The sequence below is a fragment of the Lepisosteus platostomus genome, chromosome 15 (assembly GCF_059453375.1).
Source record: "Lepisosteus platostomus isolate fLepPlt1 chromosome 15, fLepPlt1.hap1, whole genome shotgun sequence".
In the NCBI taxonomy this organism is placed as follows: domain Eukaryota; kingdom Metazoa; phylum Chordata; class Actinopteri; order Semionotiformes; family Lepisosteidae; genus Lepisosteus; species Lepisosteus platostomus.
The window spans coordinates 22,120,726-22,140,936 of record NC_142625.1 but is presented as its reverse complement, the minus strand read 5'-3'; the positions used below and the strand labels follow the sequence as shown (position 1 = coordinate 22,140,936).

At 37.2% G+C, this 20,211-nt stretch overlaps 1 protein-coding gene across 1 annotated transcript; it reads right to left on the bottom strand.

Annotated features, from left to right (window-relative positions):
- Positions 1 to 5,362: 5,362 nt before the first annotated feature.
- On the bottom strand, positions 5,363 to 20,195 carry LOC148648247 (voltage-gated purine nucleotide uniporter SLC17A9-like). The gene is made up of 13 exons (XM_088608313.1): positions 19,822 to 20,195; positions 17,461 to 17,658; positions 16,302 to 16,441; positions 15,486 to 15,585; positions 14,361 to 14,491; positions 14,099 to 14,195; positions 13,343 to 13,439; positions 12,202 to 12,289; positions 11,830 to 11,864; positions 11,161 to 11,276; positions 10,799 to 10,854; positions 10,434 to 10,463; positions 5,363 to 9,322 (listed from the first exon to the last, which is right to left on the bottom strand). The coding sequence occupies exons 1-13, from the start codon at positions 19,953 to 19,955 to the stop codon at positions 9,144 to 9,146; spliced, it is 1,401 nt and encodes a 466-aa protein (XP_088464439.1). The 5' UTR covers positions 19,956 to 20,195; the 3' UTR covers positions 5,363 to 9,143.
- Positions 20,196 to 20,211: the final 16 nt, after the last annotated feature.

Genomic DNA, 20,211 nt, shown 5'->3' with positions numbered 1-20,211 from the left:
TATTTTTACAGTTGTGAATTGTCTGACATTAATTAAAATTCAGATCATTGTCACAACAGCCCTGTCACACAAGAAGGACATTCACTGAGACGCCAACACTATGACATTGTCATTAACTTGATGTTAATTACTAATTAATGGGGCTATTTCATTTACATGTATCTCTTCCTCTTTGACAGGACTCCTTACTGAGAGACCCTGCTGAACTAATAACATGGGAGAGCTGCTGATAATTTACAGCAGGAGTTAATTAATAGTCCATTTTTTATGCATTTTAATGTTTTTGATCTCAGCAAAACTACATATACTGATGATCTAAGGACCCATAAAGTTTTCCATACAATGGGCTAAGATTTGAGAAAGCCAATATAGACCATTATCGATGAGGGAGCAGAAAAACAAACACCTGTTTGAATAAATATTACAGTATTTAGTTAGGTTTATTGTCTTTTGCTTTATTCTCAATTACAGCTTTACTCTTAAAATATTTTGGGTACTTGTGATGCAAAATTGATTTTTCATTTTTTTTAAAAAAGGTAAATTGTAAAATCTTTTTTAAAAAACTAATTTGGGAGGAAATAATACTTTCCTCACAAATGAGTGAGGACTAAATAATGATTAGTTACAGTATTTTACAGAATGTTTTTGCACTTTATGTTTAACACTGCCATACAGGTATGTTTAAAAAATGGACATTCAGATCAAGATTTAACTATTATAGAATCACTTAAGTACCTGAATAACTACCACTTTCCTTTTCTTGAAAGTAGATTTTTTTTTGCATAAACAAAGTTATAGCAGTAAACATGAAATAAAATAAAATGCTGGAAAACAATTAAACAAAAAAACTCCTGTCTTTGGCACAGGCATGTGAATGTTGTTCTGTGCATATGTTGCGTTTGGCTTCATTAGGCATGGCTCCGTATTAGTTTTGGCAGGTAAAAATACTGTACATCACAAAACAAGCTGCTGCCTGTTATAAAACACAGGGAAAATGGTGAAACTTTTCATGTACAGTTTCACGTTATACTCTAACCTGCACGTTTGGGCCTAGAAACCCCAAAGTGCTGGTACAGCTGCTTAAACCTTACTGGAATAGACAAGAACCATTTAAATGGTAGAAGATAAAATACTTCTTTTTAACTGCCAGGCTCTCTTTGTATTACAATTATTTTTTCCAACTTCTCAAAACGTTCAAATGTCAGTGAAGATTTAGGGCTCTTACAGTTTTCCTTCAGTTCTGAGCACACTGACATCCCTGCTTTATTTGATCGCTTCCCCTATGTACATACTGTACACAAACCATTAAACTCTCTATGAATATGAATGTAATACATTATGCAATAAAGAATAGTGCTTTACATCTTGCAGCATAATATGGCTTTCTCTGCAACGTCAAAATGTTTATTTGCAATACAACTACACGGGGCACATATCTTGCTGTTCTATGGAGCATTTAATTGCAAAGATCCTCTCACAAAATGATGGAATAACAATAATGCATGTAGAAGGCTCTGCAGAACCTCACCAAATTACGCATTTTAACTTAACCCAGGTAGAAGTGAAATGTGTCAACAGAAATTCGAGTTTTGTTTTCCGTCAATCAAGAGTCTGAAAAAATTAAGTGATTTGACTTGTGATTTTTGACTGTAGGAACTACTTTCCAAAACAATTACCTCCCTGCACTCATCACGGACACACATTGGACATAGCAGCTGACACCGTCACTCCTTTAGGCTGTTTTAAAACACATTAATTCCTTTCACATTTCAGCTTTTCTGTTGCTCAGTGTTGCACCTTCTGTTTTATAAATTTGTGTGATTAACCTTTTACTTCCCCTGTTGTCAAACGGAGAAAAAAAACCGAAGGGACCAAAGGAAATATTTGTGGCTTCTGTTTTTTTTCAGCAGACAGAATTTTAGGAAAGACTGCTTTTGTAAATGCAAATCGAGCACCGGTTACGAATTATCTTCCTCAAGCAGTTGTGCTGTATGTTGTTGTGTTTAGAAATCACGCATTTGGGCTTTATTCCTTTTTGTGCTGTTGAAGCTTTTTTGAAAGGGCAGCGCTTTAAACTGTTTCTGTCATGCGGAGCTTTAATGTGAGTGAATATTTCTGTTGTATAATTTGACTGAATTGTTTTTGCATATCCAAACGCCTTAGAACCTATTGTTGGCTGAGCTTTATTTTTCCATTCTTGTGCTTTGTGAAACACTGTTTAGTAAGTTTGAAAAAGTCATACTTTACTTATTGCTTGTCTTTATTTGAATATTTTAATCTGGGTTAAAAATTATTTTATCCTATGTCTCAGAACATCTGCATTCCCCCTTTTTAACATCTGGTAAGGAAGTTGGTCTGAACCCAGTAACAGCATCCTGTGTCATGTGGACTATAAAGTTTTCTGTTTGTATTTTCATTCGTCTGATTCTTTAGGCAAAATGCTTCTTTTTCCTTCTTTCATTCAGCTTGCTTTGTTAACCTGGGTTTCGATTGTTGAAGGCTGTTTTTTCTGAAATACTCACAGTTAACCAAACCTCCTTTCTTGCCTCTGCTTGGAGCCCATCCAGGGGATTGTAAATTCAATTTGTGTGTTCATTATATTTGTAATAATAGATTGAACTATTATGCAGAAAGTAATTATCAAACATTATATACTGGTATCATTTCATAACACTATATTGGAATTCCAAATATCCATTCCTAAATGAAAGAGATTATAATCATGACCCCTGTTTGCTGGCATTGTTATTCCTAACTACTCGTTTAAGCACATTTATTTTTTTACTGGAGTTGATTTCCAAGGATTACTGGATATGGAGAGCAGTGTGTGTACTTTCAGAATTCATTCTGCAGCAGTATTTTCTAAACTTTGATCTGGTAGTTAAGTACAGATTTACAATACGGATGACAAAGTAACTCAAATATTAATATTTCATAAGGAAGTTGGAAAATCACCATGGCTTCTATGACACTCACTTCTGGCCAGAGTCTGCAGAGAATCTACTTTGGACAAACTGGAGAACACTTAAATTTACAGTCATTATCACTGTGAAATAAAAGATGTCTGTTTCTAAGTGGGTTCAAGCCTGCCAGCTTCCTTAAATATATCTCTACATTTTCACACGTTGATGAAGAAATTAATGCTACTAGACACATACACATATCAGTCACATTGAGGGTTTATTAAATAGATATAATATACAGTATTTGCACATTACCTATCAAGTTATCTAAAGACATCCAAAGCATATAGGAGCATTTATTGCTTAAACAAACTATTTCTTTTGTAAAAGCTGTCAAAAAGTTGTTTTTGCAAATTATTTTTTGCTAAGCATCATTTCTGGAACTCAGCTCTTCCTGGGATGTTAAAAAATGACAGTTCGCAAAGCAGGGCATAAATTTTTCAGCAGCTATAATACACATTGTTAAATATTTCAATGCGACTGAATGACTGTTGATTTAGGAAAGCATTGATCAGTGCTTTCCAATAAAGGTAATTTTTGATCTTTCTCCTCAGTGCCATAGCAGTGGGCATTGCCATCTGTCGCTATGGCAACCTATGTGGGTCTCTAGAGAAGACTGGCTGGCGCCTGACCGTTAACATACTGGAGTGCCAGATTCCCAATACAGCACACAGCAACATGCCATATGGTCCATCCACATACATTGTGAAGCTTTTATTCACAATAAATGTTTGGGGCTGCACAAGGCTGATATTCACACTCTCCCATTCCTTCGGCCTTGTTTCGTGCTACACCTTTGTTACCAGGGCTGCTCACAGTATCATTTAGACAGTCCCAGGGAGTCATGTAGCTACTACATTTCATATTTATCTCCTAGAACAGCCTCACAGCTTGAAGAAATACTGTGGCATCCTTTTTTTAGACATTTCAAAAGATCGCAAATGTTAATTGTTAAATCCCAGGTTGGAAGGGTTCTGTTAAATCGCACGGTTGTACACTGGAGCAAAATGTGCTTTATCTAATTTTTATTCCATTTTTTTTCCCCCAATTGAATGTCTGTTCTGATCATCTCTTACTTTCTAAAAAGTGCAAGCTGCAGAGCTTATGTGCTCCCAGACACACAAAGAGGGAAGTGTGTAGAAGCACTACTAAAAAAAGGAGTGCAGTGTTGAAAAGATTGTCCAGATTACACAAAAAGAACCAGAAACAAGTGTTTTTTTATAAGGAAAATTAATTCAGAGTGACAAGGATACAAAAAGGGTGCAGAAGGAATGGGGGAGGAGTGAGTCACGAATCATAAACAGATTGAGAAACACAAATCAAAGACAAAAGGCAGAATTCAAATGCCACCCTAACAGTTGGGCCAGAGGATCCAAAATGACACTTCAGGCCTTTTTTATGCTCCTGTTCTTCTTTTTTTTCCCAAACTGAAGTTGGAAGTATTTTGTGGAAATTCAACTTTAATCTTGTCTTCTTAGTTCCACATAGTGGTAAGAAAACACGGCTAACATTTACCCATGAACAACAAAAACAGTACAAGAAAAGAATGAGGTGCATTCATGACTCATAATACCCTGCTCAATGATCACCACCTGTGACGGGTCGTCACATTGCACGAGGTCATGTCAAAGATTCTAAGAGGTTGTAGCTTTTCTTTCAGTCCTTTAAAAAAAAAACCTACAAAGGTGCTGTGCAATCTTGGAAACTGTATTTTCAGGCTTGTCTGTCAGCAACCTGACACACCTGCCAACACTGTAAGCTTATATTAAGAATTTATATACAAAAGAATGGTACATCTACCCCATTGCTACATTTGAATATAATAATTTATTTCTGAATTATTTTAATTTGAATGTATATTGAATATTAACCTGCATAAATGCTTGCTGTTAAGGTGTGTTAGAAATTGGGACTTATAAGCAACAATATAAGTAGAAACTTTAAAATTACTTTCAATATATAAAACTTGTAATACTGCATGTAGGTATAATTTTTACTAATATAGATAACTCTTTGTTTTGCTTTGGCTTGGTTGACTTTCACTCATTTCAAGATATATTGCAATATGATGACCCCTACTGTCATGTAAAGGAGTAGCAACAAGCCAAATGGGTTTCTATGATCGGCTAGTTATATCGGTGAATTTTCCACCTGCACCCAAAGAATGACAAGTTTTTAAGGTCTAGCGTGTGCATTGTGAACCTTTGTGAACTAAGAGTAAACCTGTACCAAGTATCCTAAAGCTGATGATCTAGAACTTAAAACTATGTATAAATGTAATATCAAATTCACCGACTAAAAATATTTCATTAAATGACAGTAGTAAATACCTGAATATTTATGCTCGTGTTATTGAGATAGGAGTTAGTATGTTTTTTTTGTGCAGTCAAAAAGAGACATTGTTACATTTAACAAAATATATATTTTATTTAGAGTTCAACAAAATTTGCTTACAAATAGAAATGATTTGCAACCAAAAATAATGGTACTTAAACATTTTATAAATGTTTAGAAATACATATTTACAATTTTAAAATAATAGCAACTTTATGTTCTCCTCCCCAAAATCTTTACACCCAAGTTATGCAGAGATTTTACCATGTGACTCATCGTTTTAGAAGACTAAGTAAATGTTAATTCCCTGTTGTTGAGTCCTCTTCAGGTGTCACTTTACAGCATGGAATTAACCTCAACTTGCTTCCTAACAGCCCGAACACTGATATAGTTCCCTACTCAAAGCATTTTAGAAGACTGCTATGTAACAGGCTAATAGTGAACTAAAGAGATTTGCACAGATTTTTTTTTAACTAAATTGCATCTCAGATGATACTGGAGATTCCTGCCATCAGACAAAATCTCTTGTTGTTAAGGAAATCAGAATGTCTCTAGGAAAACCAGTGTTGGTATAATAGAATTAGACAATTTATATAGTACAATATAAACTCTGAAGGCGAGCTACAGTTGAAGTCCTGCTTCCAGAAGACAGACATTGTACAAAGCAAGCTTTATCTAGTCATTAAAAAAAGTTCAAATGAAATGTAATGTATTTTATTACTATAATTATTCACTGTAATTTATTCATTTCTTCATTGTAATTAACATGCAATCTACAGTCGGCTAAATTTTTAAGCAGATATTCAGAAACAGTGACAAATTAAATTATAGTCTACATGTAGGTTTTTTTGCCTGTGTTTTTCAGATTCCGCGAAGAATACTGAAACATATGTTTTATTATGTATATTGACCCATAAGGCTTTGAAAATAATAGTTTAGCCAGAATAAAAAATTATAAACACATTTCTAAGAGCTATCTGTGCTGTAAAGAGAAAATTACAGAAAGATATAAAATACAACAGATTATAACCTAAAAACATTTCAAAACAAATTCATCATCACACAGGATAAATTCAGGTTTTTCCTCTAAAGTGAGGACTAGGGTCTTACCTCTGTGTTGACAAATGAATAATTTGTCACAGAAACTAACACATAACAATGGCTCAGAAATGAGAACATAAGAAAGACTGCAATAAGAAAAGGCCATTTGACCCATTTGGTAGCTAGTAGCTGATCTAAGGGTCTCCTCAAGCTCTATCTTGAAATAAGCAATGGAATGGACTTCAACAGTGTGGCTAAATAGCTAAATACATCCACCTGTGTATTCTTAGTTTAAATGTCAACATCAATGATTTTCTGCAACTTACTCAGTTTTTTAAATATTTAAATATTTTAGAATAATAAATGGCTTAAAGAAACAATCCTAATAAATATCCATAGCATTCTATGGCTTCCTTGAACTATTGTCATCTTATAACCTAACATTGATTGAACATTATGTTTAGTTTTAAAACAAGGTATGACAACATATATATTCTATTACAGCATTTTACAATTTAATACTGCCATGAAAAAAATAATTCAATATCAAATAATATAATAGGATAATTATTATTTTAATATAAATATACTTCTACAAAACATAAGTATTTTTCTATACATGGCGTGATTTTAAAAACAACATGCAATTGAGAAAAACAATCCTTTCTAGTGTCTATATACGGAAAACCTTTTCGATTCTTGTGCATTGCTATGCAGCCAATGTGTACCATTACATAGTCCTTCTAGACAGATATAAATGCTCATTCACTTTTTTTAACCTGATCCAGCGTGCCTGACTCAAATTCTCTACACTATGGATCAGAGCCTGGAGCAGTGTTCTAATTTGTCCTGTCACGGTCCACCTGCTTTTATTTTCCATAAAAGCAACTGAACAAGGATGTCAGACTAACAGTGTAGCTGGAAGAATAAGCATGTTGGAAAATGTGAGACTATGGGTGTGCAGTTCATTGGCTTCTTGATCCTAGACAATGCAAACAGAACTGATGGTAGACTATGATAAATACTTACTCTAGGCTGTAGTCGATAATGTGGGTGAATGGAAACTTAATGCCCTAGCTACTTCATGTTGTAACATTCCAGTCTTTGGCATGCCTGAAGCATGTTCCCCATTTCTTTCATTGCGCTGTGGCACTATACTGTATAGTGTGCTTAAAACTGGCAAACCCTTATCCACTCATCGATTTTACACGAGCAAAACGTCCAGGAATATGTTTTTACCCAGTGTGTTTCATCACTCAGGATGTGACAAGTAGTTCACAAAGGACATGTGCACTTTTTCTCATTGAATATCATCACCTTATAATGTCTTAGACAGTTAGATAAATTGGGTAGTGTTGCACCTTTCATTAGGGGTTACAAGATTTGAACAGGCGTGAAGGTACTGTAGTTAGTGTGGATACTTATTTCTGTTTAATCCACTCCCCTTTACTAAGTAGAGTGAAGTTTTTTCTTATAATAAAAACACTGTCTTATGACACCTGAGACAATTTGGAAAATTCTATTCTGCAAACACTGTCAACTCTGTCATCATAAGGACGTACAGTAGCAGAACTCAGGCTGAATGATATGTTTTTTTTTTGTTTCAACTTTTGTAACAGAACAAGGCAATTTAAAGAACAACTTCACTTCCTCATACTCCTATTCCTGGTGCTCCTACTATGCCATCATAAACCTTTTCCCGTTTCCCAATTCCATTGGTGTGAGAGCCATTACAGAGGACAAATACACATAAGCAGGAAAGCACGTACTGTATACCTATCTGTCTAGGAAACTAGATGAAAAGCTTTACTGCTTTGCTAACTAAGTAATGCCTTACCCCATCTTCACAGTGATGATAAGGTTGCTCCCTGCATTAATAATCTAACAAATTCTTAATTTAAGATGACGGCCTAACATTTAATGGAATGTTCATCTATTTGGTGCACAATAAATAGGTACATGTTCTCAGATATATCAAGTAATTTCTTTGGTCTTCCTCACTTGGATTCATTGCACATGAGCTCAAAATCCTGATCTAAAAAAAAAATACTTTCAGACAACATCCACTTTAGAGCAAAATATTGCTGACAAGGATTGAAGCTTGACAAGGACAGACGCTGACAAAACCTAAAACTGTTCCAGCGCGCATTTCCTCATGAAAGAATGGCCAGTTTTGAACAAGACCTGTATTAGAAACAGCTAAATCCAGTAAACATTTAACTGTGCGTATATATTAAATTGATTGAGATTAATTTTATTTGTGATCCATTTAGACATTTTTACTTATGCTTACAAAGCTAAAGGTATTCATTTACTGGGTAGGTTCCTTCTGCAGGAGGTGTTTTACTAGGAAGATAAAGGGTGTTCTTTATGTTCCCCTTTAGTATTTGACAGTCTTTGCTAGCTCTGTCCCACACACCATCATTGCATTGATAGTACATCTATAAGCTGTAAACTTTATAAACAGTATTGGCAATCTCTTTCAGGTACAAGGTCCATTCCTGAAACATGGGTATGGTAAAGATTGTTCAGTAACAAAAAAGGAAACTGTTTTCAGCCTTGTGGTGCTTTAAAGACCACTGAAAATGAACAACTAAGGCCAAAAACTCCCAGACGCCTGTTGTATTTGCAATGTCATGGAGAGGTGCACTTGGCTCCAAACTTATTCATACCCCTGATACAACTGTCTTGCAGTTTTTATGGTTCATTGATTTTTGCACTTGCATTGTTTTTTACTGAAGTCAGCTTTCAGTTGCAGCATATCAAGCGGAAGACTAAATTTGGAGCCAACTGCTTGTGCTTCCCTCAGATGTGGATACTGTGGTATTTTGACTTGCTGGTCTCTATGTCCACTCGCCTGGCCTCAGCAAACATCAGGAACATTCCCAGCCCCAGCAGATTCACCACTGAGATCAGGGCGAAAACGGAGGCCCAGGAGTTGGTGGTTTCAATGAGGTATCCGGCGAAATACACCATAATCACGCCTACAGGGAAGCAAGACAAAAAACGAACAGCACGGTAACGATTGCTACTCAGAGCAGTGCTTCTCACATCTGGTCCTGGAATACACAGGCCTCCTCTGGTATGTGTTCCAGCTTTTCAAAGGTAAAGTTACTGAACCCTTAATTTAATCAACTGCTTGTCTTTAAAAAGTTCTCTGCATTCAAGTCTTGGTTTGAGAACCAAGTAGTAGATTCTAGGAAACAGAGCAAGCACATACTGTATATCTCAACATTGTTTCCCAAACTGTCTCTCCTGCAGGTTCTGAAACAAGACCCGACGGATTATAAATAAAGTGGTGAATATAAATGTGGGAATGACACAGGTGTACTCCAGAACCAGAACTGTGAAAAGCCTAGCTCAAAACCAGACATGATTGGTTGTATTTGGTTTTGAGCTGTTACCTTTTTTTTTTGCACCATCCCCATATCTTTGACATCAAAAAATAATTTGTTACCCATTTATAACCGTGCAATTTCTTCCACATGCACTTTGTGCATCCTTGGTAAATACAGCAGTTTTTGCTGCTAGCTATCTCTGGGTCCAGGAGTCCAGACCACAAATATCAAATCTGAACTTCACTTCCCAACAAATGCCACATTAAAAACAGGTGTAGTATAAAGTATCAAATAAAGTATTCTATATTCATTCTTGTAGTGCAACAAAGAAAGAGGTTTTAGTTCTTCTGTATCTTTCTATTTATACTGAGATAAACCTTCTTCTGCTATAGTTCTTCACTGTAACTCTTAGGTGCTGCTCTACAATTACCTCGCAGGATTAATTCAATACACAGATGGTCAGATTTCTTGGCATGTTCAACTTTTGTTAACTGTTAAGCTAATTGTTCAAGAAGTCTGTTTGGTCATGCTGTAAAACAAGTTGTGTTTTGGATAATCACTGTGATAACAAAATCCACACAAGCCCTAAAATGCAGTAAAAGCTTTGCAATTATGTTATGTAATACACTAAGTTTAAGCAGACAAATTAAAATTCTGACTTGTATGTATTGTCACATTCACGTTAAGGCTAAACATCACTGCATCATGGTGTTCAACAGATGTCAATATACAGATAGGTCTTTCAGTTTTTTCTTACCTGTAAATGCTCCACATGTATTCATTACACCTATAATGAAACAGCAAAATATTAACATCATAATATTAAAATAAACTATTTTTTTCCAGCAGTTACACATTCGTGTGCTTCATCCCCAAGTTTATACAAGATATAAATATATAATGATATACTGTTGTTGTGATATAATGACTTTGTATCAATCACACAAAGGTGATCATGGTTGAATGAATTTCTGTGCATTGTTGTGCTTGTTATGCTTGTTAAAGCCTTATGTCCTCAAAGTGTTATGTTTTTTATAGAAACAATCTAAGCGACGCTCTAAATCAGGACCAGCAATTTTGAGCAATGCAGTGAGGTGAAAAAAAGTAAAGTACAGGACTTACCAAACAAGGATCCAGCACAAGAGGGCGCCAAATCCTGCACATTTACAGAGACCCCACTGTGGTAGGACATAACATATTATTTTATTTTATCATGAGTGATTGATGGCAGGTATGAATTATATTAAAATATGATTGCTGCAGGCTTGTGCTAAGGAAGAGCTATAACAGAACATATCAGGAGCTTAAACTGGAACTATTACATGTTATTCTTCATGAGACAGTTTACATTTCCTATAAACATTCTGTAGCTTTAAATAAAGTATTTCCACAGCTCCTAAATGTTTTTTACTCCGCTAAAAAAAACAGGTGCACATATAAAAAACAAAGCCATTGCATGGCAGAGATAAGGCTACTGTAAATACCTGTGGCTGAATGTGGTGAGTCCCATCGTAGCAGATACAAAGGCAATGGCCATAGGAAAGGTGGTTGTGCCACACAAGAGCAGGGTGAATACACTTGAAACTCCCATTGAAAAGAACTAGGAAGCAGAATAAAAATACAAACTGTGACCATGCTGCAGTATGCTAGTACACAGGGACTGTTCTATTGTAATGAGTGGAACAATACACTGCATCATATCAGTAAATGTTTTAGAGTCATATTGCTTCCAAAATCATATACCATGTAATGATACGCAATACAAACATGAGCAAATTTGAAAAAAAAAACATTTTTTCAACTGCTACTTGTGTCTTCAGGTCAAACAACAACAAACAAAACATTGAAACAACTGAGTATCTTTGCAAGTTTGCAGACTAAGTGATTAACCGATACTCAGCAGGAAGAGCTATAACCTTCTCATCTTTCTGACACACATTTTCTTAAAGCTCAGTACTTGATACTTCAAACCCTTGATGGCTATAATGGTAGCTTTTCCCAGATGTTTATGAAGGGGAAAAAAAAGAGCGTGCGCAATCAAATTGTGATCTTCGGTATATTAAAACATTGTCTACTAAGTTGTTATTTAGCTACAAGGCATGTAAAAACTCCTATATGAATGTTGATTCAGCAGAGAAACAAAGCACACCTACCTGCATTAATTTCCTTACTTGGGCGGTATCAAACCCTACAACAGAAACGCAAGTTAGTATGAAGCGGAAAATGACTTGAAGCATTCAAAGGCTGGGATTTCCTCTACATGAACCTGTAATCTGGGAAGTAAGCACTACTGCATTTTGAAAGTAAGTACTTCAAAACCAAATGAGGGCAGCTGTATTCATCTGAAAAAGACCAGAAAACAGGCTCTCCTAGTGCTGCAATTGCTTGATGTGAGGAAATTCAGGCTGCACTCAGCAGAAGGCATCAACTCAGCAGCGTCCCAGTGGACCGAACAAAAGCTGTAGGGTTTTATGTCACGTGTCAGTGAAACGCACACCTTGGAAGTAAAAAAAGAGACCATTTACCTTGCTTTATGAGGTGATCAGAAAGACAGCCACTGAACAGGGAAGATGGGATGGCAACAAACCAGGGGATAACATTAAAAATCCAGCCCTGTTGACAAGAAAAATCAAATCTGAAGTTTTCCAAAGATTTCAGGGTCAATACTATTTGCATATTAATAGTAAATAATTATGGTTATTTAACATAATAATATTCTCATCAAAATTCACACCCAGGTGCAGGGTATTTATGTACAGTTTTAATTTAATTAAATCCTTTAAATGCTCTACCTTATTCACAAACCAGATTTTATGTAAACTTGTATAATATTCATGTTATGGAATTATTTTAACATTATTTAAATGTTATGTTCCTCAGCACAATTGCAATCAACATCATGAGGGAAATCAAAAGCACAGTTAATTCATTTTTCAAAGCATAACAACATGGCTTGGAGACCTCTAGTGGTCGTCTGGATATTATGGAGCAATGGATGACATAGGACATTCAGTCACATTCTTAAATTCAGATGTACTTTTATTGTGTGGGGATCCTGGAATCCTTTGCTGTCCTGTAAAACCAGTCCATTTCTGGTCTGCATTCTATATGCCACCACTGTTTCAACTGTCTAGAACTGCAATGTTTCAACATGGAGAAATAAAACATTTCTTCAGCAGTAGAGAAGCGGGTAAAGTCCAGACCAGGGCCATGGCAACCTCCTGGTTTCTGTGCTGATAAGCGGACTATACAGTGACTGCCCTGACTGGGACATCGGGATTCGCATGGATACACATGGATTTCTTCCCTCCCCCTATTCCCCACTCATACAGTGGGGCTTCGAACCCACGACCTGCCAGTTAAGAATGCAAACATTTACCCAGTACTCTATGCCACCTCCATTTCAACAGTAATAAAGGCAAAACCTAATTTCCTACTCACTGTTCATGTTATTATTAGTTCTAAGGAAACAAACTGTGCCATTAACAACAAAAAAATGTGTTTTATTTACATACTGAGAAGTAATAAAATGAGTATTTGAACCAACTGGGCCAAAACCACCTTGAACAGCTTTACATGAATTTGTCCTGTTCATCTTAACTTCAGCATGGTTCTCTATAAGAGATGACCATCTTTCATCAAGTCAAATTATTCTGAGAGAATTACCTTAGAGTCTGGAAAGGTGTCTTTGAAGAACGTTGGTAGCCATGACAGCAGTGTGAAAAAGGTGCTTGCTGTACAGAGATGAGTAATGATCACTGCCCTGGGAACACAAACAAAGAGGCTTTTATTAGAAGTCAAACAAAGCCTTTCAACCTCATCTCTACCAATAGACCTGGTAGAGGTACTGTATAGGAATAATCTGCACCCGAAACACTCATTGTATGGCTGCAACCTGAACCCACCACACCATAAATGTAAGTAAAGGACTGCTAAGTAACAGTCATTTTACTTCCTGAGGGAAAAAGTGAGTTTTATCTCTGGGTACAGAGCACAATAATTTCACTGTCACTGACCTCTATGCAAAACTTAGAAGCAACTGTCATGTTGCCTCTGAAATGTTTTAATAGCCCTAATCCTTAGCCTTATTTTAAGGCTTTAGTAACATTTAGAGCTAATAAATGAAGGAATAAGAAATACTTAAGACTTATGAAAAAATATTTAAAAGCACATTTCTAAATGATTTACTAAATTATTAATTATTACACCACATTTCAAATAATTCTAATCTGCCCTAAATTACTCTCACTCTAAACATACACATATCTGACTGCAAACAAAGTTAACTTCTTTTTCATCGAGGAGCCGAAAAGACACAAAGTGGTAAACCATACGTTTTGTGGCCAGAACAAAATTAAATATAACAAAAAAATGTTTTTCAAAGACAAAGGCGGTCACGTTTTCCTCCCTCAAATGACATACCACACTGAGGGCTGTCTGAACAATCGAAGCCAATGCCTCTTTGACATTTTGGACTGTGCGACTCCATTCCCGAAGGACTCTAGTAAGATGACAGGACCTGCAGATATGCAAGGACACAAAAATTCTTTTAAGGCTTTGGCATCATCCATAATTGAAGAAATAGAAAAACAAAGATATACAGTATAGGATCAAGTGTGAATAAGCGGTAGAGCAGAGCTGCTTCTATAGAAAAGTCCCTTTGAGATTTTTAACATGGCTTTACCTTCTCCTTTTAAGAGGTATTTCCACATGCAGTAGGCCCAGAGAACAGCGGACAGACCAGAAACATAAAAAACACTTTCCCAGCCATACAGGTCCAGTATTAGGGATCCTGCACCTCCAATCACTAAGGTCCTGCAAGGAAGAGCATTCATCCTATTAAGGTCTAAAAGAAATTTAGAACAACAATCAAAATATTTGCTACCATCTTCTGCACTTTGGAAAAAGAAGATCTCAGCAGGTTTTAGAATTGCTGCCTTAAGAGTTCTGCCTTGTCTGCACCGCTGAGACTTCATTTGATTAAACACTGGAGAATGTCACAATGCTTAATTCATTGATACATAAAGTAGGCTCAGATCGCAGACTCACACATACGACCCAGCCCGCTGCTTTGTTTCTGGGATTCACCAAACAGTGGCACACCATCTGTTGAACATCACTGGGATAGACTGGACATTAGTTAACCAGGGTTATTGGGCACACAACGTGTATGACATGTTTGGTGAGCTGGGAGAGTATCAGGAAACCTAGCGCATGAGTTGAGTCCTGCGCAACCAGCTATTCCCAACTGGTAGGAAAATCAAATAACTGAGTTCAAAGGGTTTGTATAAATAAGGTGAGGTAATAATGGGCTCTTGAGTTGCTCAACCAGCAGAAGAGTTTGATCAAAGACTCAAGTGAGCCATTTAGCCTGGACTAGACTTACAACATTTGATCATTCAAAAATGAGCACACTCCATTGACAGGGGGAGGAGGAGGGGGATGCTGGTGGTATTTGTACCAGTATCTATTAAATCATGTACCTGTTCACAGCAAAGACTGTTGGGAAAAACAGTAAGGGAAAAAAAACACAAAGTATGCTAACCCCAGCCTGGACATCACTTCACAGGAAAGGATGAGCAGTACCAGGTTTGGAAAGCAAAAGCCAAGACAATTAACCATTTCAAACTGAAATTCCATAAATGAAATTCCATAAATAACACAATCAATGATTACAAATATAAAAGATAAAATAAAATGTTTACAGAATTATGGGAGACCTGCAAAGTGGTATGGGGATATCACAATAGTCAGAGCAGAAAAGAAACATCTTTCTGACTGATGAGGATGTGCATTCTGAAGTACTTACCCTAAGTAAGAACCACTGCCCACTGTGCTCATTAGGAAGCCTCTCTCACTCTCCGTCACCTTCTGAGAGCAAAGGCTCGCCAGAGATGGGTAATGAACTCCTAGGAACAATGTTACAAAAGAGACAGATCCCACTGAGCATTGCATACAGAGCAAAACAACTTGATGCAAGTCATCTTGATCTTTATCAATATGTGAATATACAGGATGTTGCAAAAGCTTAACATAGCAACTACAAGACATTGGTGAGCCGGAGAAAGATGATTTAACGATAAAGAGAACAGAACTACTAATAATGGGCTTGAGATGGCCTGTGTAAAACACAAAGGCTTTTTTAATTGTGAGTAAAACTATACTGTAGCTCTGACTGACATGGAAAAGAAACTAACCATGCATACATCTATCTTCTAACTGCCTCTTCCAATTCAGGGTCTGGGGTAGCTGGGCGCAAGGCAGGGTGCACCCTGGTTGGAATGTCATTGCGGGGCACATGAACATGCACACACTCACAGCACGGACAGTTTTCCCAGAAGCCAATTCATCTTCCAGTAAGTTTCTGGACAGTGGGAGGAATCCCGAGCACCTGCAGGAAACCTACGCAAACGTGGGGAGAATGTACAAACTCCACGCAGATAGCACCCCAGGTCTGGGATTGAACCCCAGTGCTGTGACGCAGCAGTGCTAACCACTACACCCCTGTGCAGCCCCAGAGACTCATCATACTAAATCACCCAAAAAATCATCTAGTTGATATTGCACTCTTTCTGTTCCAGCCTCCAAAGTCATCCCCACCCGTCTGCACTGTGCGGCTCCCCACCTTGCAGCAGACCCATGAGAAACCTGGAGAGGGTCATGGACACTATGGGCCGGGAGCAGAGGTGAGCCAGGACAGGAGTGAAGGCCGTCATCGACCCCCAGGCTGCAGCGGACAACAGGACGACCTTTTCCCCTCCGACCCTGCGAGAGATGCCAGGACAGGTAAGTGCCGAGACCTCATCCCAATATTATTTAAAGATCCTGATAGTACAGCCCCCCTCGTCTGCATCCTCACATTTGTGAATTATGTGAAATTAAGCTTCAAAAGCAACAAATGTCCAAGGGGTTTGAGGAAGCACATTTTTAAAAATTCTCAAATGATTTAAAGAACAAACTCGGAGTGATACATTACATACCAGTGCAACAGGCACTAGAAGCTGCACCTGCCTCTTTTGCAAACAACAGGGAGTAGACTGCTGAGCATATGGAAAATCCTCATGAAGATAAGGGGTGGGTGGTATACCCAGTTTTAAAGTCTGCTGCATTTTAGCTCCAATTATATAATTCTGAAAATGTTCATCTTGCTGATATTTAGAAATCTGATAGGTTCAGAATTATTGATCTTCGATGGTTCAGACGTCCAGTTTATGACGCATCTGAGGTCATTGTGGCCAATAAAAAAACGCGGGAGTCCTCTTCCCTTTTTTTCCGTGAAAACAAACGTCAATGCTGGAATATTTTTTAACTTATTTTTGTCATTTTAGTTTGTTTTAAGAAGTATTACATATTTACGTTTTTAAGAATTGCATTTGAAGTATCACATATTTACTTATTTAATTCATGTTCATAAGTTTATTGTATTGTTTCAGTTCAGAAAAATAAAAATGTTCTTGAAATGTTCCACGTCTACTTCAGTTCAATGTGGAATTTCACAAATACCTAATAATTAACCCCAACCAATAAAAACGTACCATCCAAGTCTTGTACTCCTTTTAAAGCATGTGCTTTTGAAATTATGAGAAACAATTCTGTACCGTGATGTATATCGTTACCGTCCAAAGTAAAATTATACCTTGGCATAAATTTTAGGCCATATCGCCCAGCCCTAATGGATATGAATAAGAAATACATTTAAAAAAGGCAGTACACTGAAAAACAGGGTATAACAGAGCACGAGAATAGTAAAGCCTTTTGCAGTCCAGCATTGAATGACACCTTACCTATCACTTATGTAGCCGCCAATGACCTGTGTAAAACAGTAACCCCAAAAAAAGCTGCCCAGAACGATGCCAGACTCCTTTTTGCTCCACTTGAATTGCTCTGCCAAGGAGACAGCGCAGATGGGCATTGCCACCCTGGCACAATACAGCAGGCATGTTCCCAGCAGAAGTACTACGGTCCACACTCGAGCTAACGGCCTGCAAGATTCGGAAAAGAAAGATCATGAGAGCAAAGAGAGGAAAGTTATATTCTCTAGATCTGCTTCAGAAGCCTGAGCACTGTTCTTGGCAGTCCCCTGTTTGCTACCGGTCTGCACAAATGCACACAATGTCACATCGATGGAATGGTCTGTTTTTTTTTTCTGCTTTCCAAACCAAAATTTATATCTCATCATGAAAATGTATCTATTTTATCAGCTTTTTCTTTGCAGTGGGAAGTCTGGCCCCCCATCAGTTCAATTATTTTATAGGGGGCAACACGAGAACAAAACAATATTAGTCAGAATACAAGAGATGAGAATCCGAGCACTACTGCATTTTTAAATTTCTTCAAAGAGATGAAAATGATGTACAGGCCGAGGTGCAGATAGGTAAACCGACGTGCTGTATGCTAAAATATAGACCAAATGCCATAATTAAGAGGAATCAAGAAATTCCTTCGTCATCAATCTTTACTTTTTGCTTGATATCATACATGTAATGTTGAGATAGCACAACAGCTGCAGAGTAGACATTAAATTAAACTCACACAAGTCTAATTTACAAACCTGAAAAAGAACCAAGCTGCTTGTGAATTATGTTAGTACAATGTCAGCTGCCTCAGATAATTCACTGGGCTGTTTGGATTCTAGATTGATGCTCCTTTTGTTTAACAAATCGATTGGCTGCGATCCAAAAGGATGTGTAATTTTTCTGTGTATTTTATAACAGGTGGCATATATGTACCCAGTGAACAGATAGAAACTATTTACATTTATTTGCATCTATGATTCAAGCTCTGAGTAAATTTTACTGCTTTGAAACTGTTAACGTGCTTCTTAATTTCTCTTCAAATAACTTCGGTGTAATAAGTCATATCACATTCACCATAAAATAGGTTGCGTTACATGGAACCCAAGTTTTTAATAATATTTTTATTGTTTCATTTTAGAAAGAAAAAAACGAATCCAAACTTCCTGTCACCTCTACCTTAAACCTACCTTAATAGATTGGGAAGTACTGTTTTTGGCGGGTAGTTTGTTTGTTGCATGCATTCGGTAGATCTTCTTGAAATCAAATGACTGTTTTCCTGTCACACAGCAACATTACCAGCTATATTGAATTTGTCCATATATCAGCAGAAAGCTGTTTATTCCTAGTACATTTTGCAGCAACCTGGAACCTACCTAGGGTGCAAGACAGGCTTATAACCTGGACCTACAGTACCTACAACAGACGTCCATCACTGAGTACATACACACAAGCACATAGGAACAGTTTCAAGACACCATTTAACCGAGACAGCATGTCTTTGTACATGCAAGGACAAGGAGAAAAAACCCATGTGAACATAAGCAGAACATGTCCACATCTCCACAAAGAAGGCACTCAAGCCTGGAAGCAAAGGGTTGTGTGGCAACTGGACTAAGCCACCACGCCTCCACACCCTTCTTGTTGAAATCATAGCTATGCTATTGTCAAAGTGACCTGGTGACATAAGGAATTTTAAACTCCTTAGGCATCTTGACCAGCCTGTGCTATTACCTTCATCACTACTGCTACCCGCCCTTTAAATGATGTTGTACATGTTCATAATGAGCGCTAGTGATGCTCAAGCACAAATATACAACAGGGACAAATGCCACATATGTTTATTGTTTTAAACTTTAAAAGAATGTACGCATACCAACTAAGTCGGCAATCGGTGTTAGTTTTGTGAAAATAAAAAAGGTATTTCTAAATATTAATATATGATCAAAATAGCCCTTACTGCACATTCTAAGTAATATGAACAATTTAATCCATGAAATGATGATAACTGACACATAACTAGAACATTAAAAATTGAAGTGCTTTAAAATTGTTTGCGCTTTGTGGCAGTACGGCTCACGTTTTCGACAGCGATACTGTAACTAATGACGGCCATTCAGGTAAATTACAAATCCCCCCTACAAGTTCCGTTTTCACTGTCAGCTAGTTTCCAACCGAGTATAAACTGTTAGTACATTTAACGTGCCCACTTACTAAAGATACTGTAACTGTTCCAAGTTGGTAAACATAATCACAACAAATATTTAAATCGTACCTTACTTAATACACAGCATACAGAAATCAATTAGGATAAAGTTGTAGAAACTTTGTTGTTACTCAGTTGTTACTCACCTGGGCCAATAGATGGGATTACTCTCGGTCCTCTTTTTTTGAATTCCAGTTCCCCCAAAGACAATCTGAGCATTTGCTTTGAGGTTAGACAGGTCCGAAATAGCGTTCTTGCCATGTTTTTGCACAACTGCCATTCAACGAGCGATATTTTTTTTTTTCAGCGACTATACCTACAGCCTGAAATCACCAGAAACGAAAAGCAGGACTAACTTGATCTGGGCGATGGCTCATGTCTTTTGTGAAATAAACATTCCCAGACAAGCGACGAAACCTGAATTAATGGGCACGCGAAAGAGCGAAGGCGGGCGGTGTGAAATGTGTTAATGTTGTTGCCAGTCTTGGGTTTTCTTTCAGGGAGTGTTAATGATCCACGTGTCAGTTTCTCCAGCC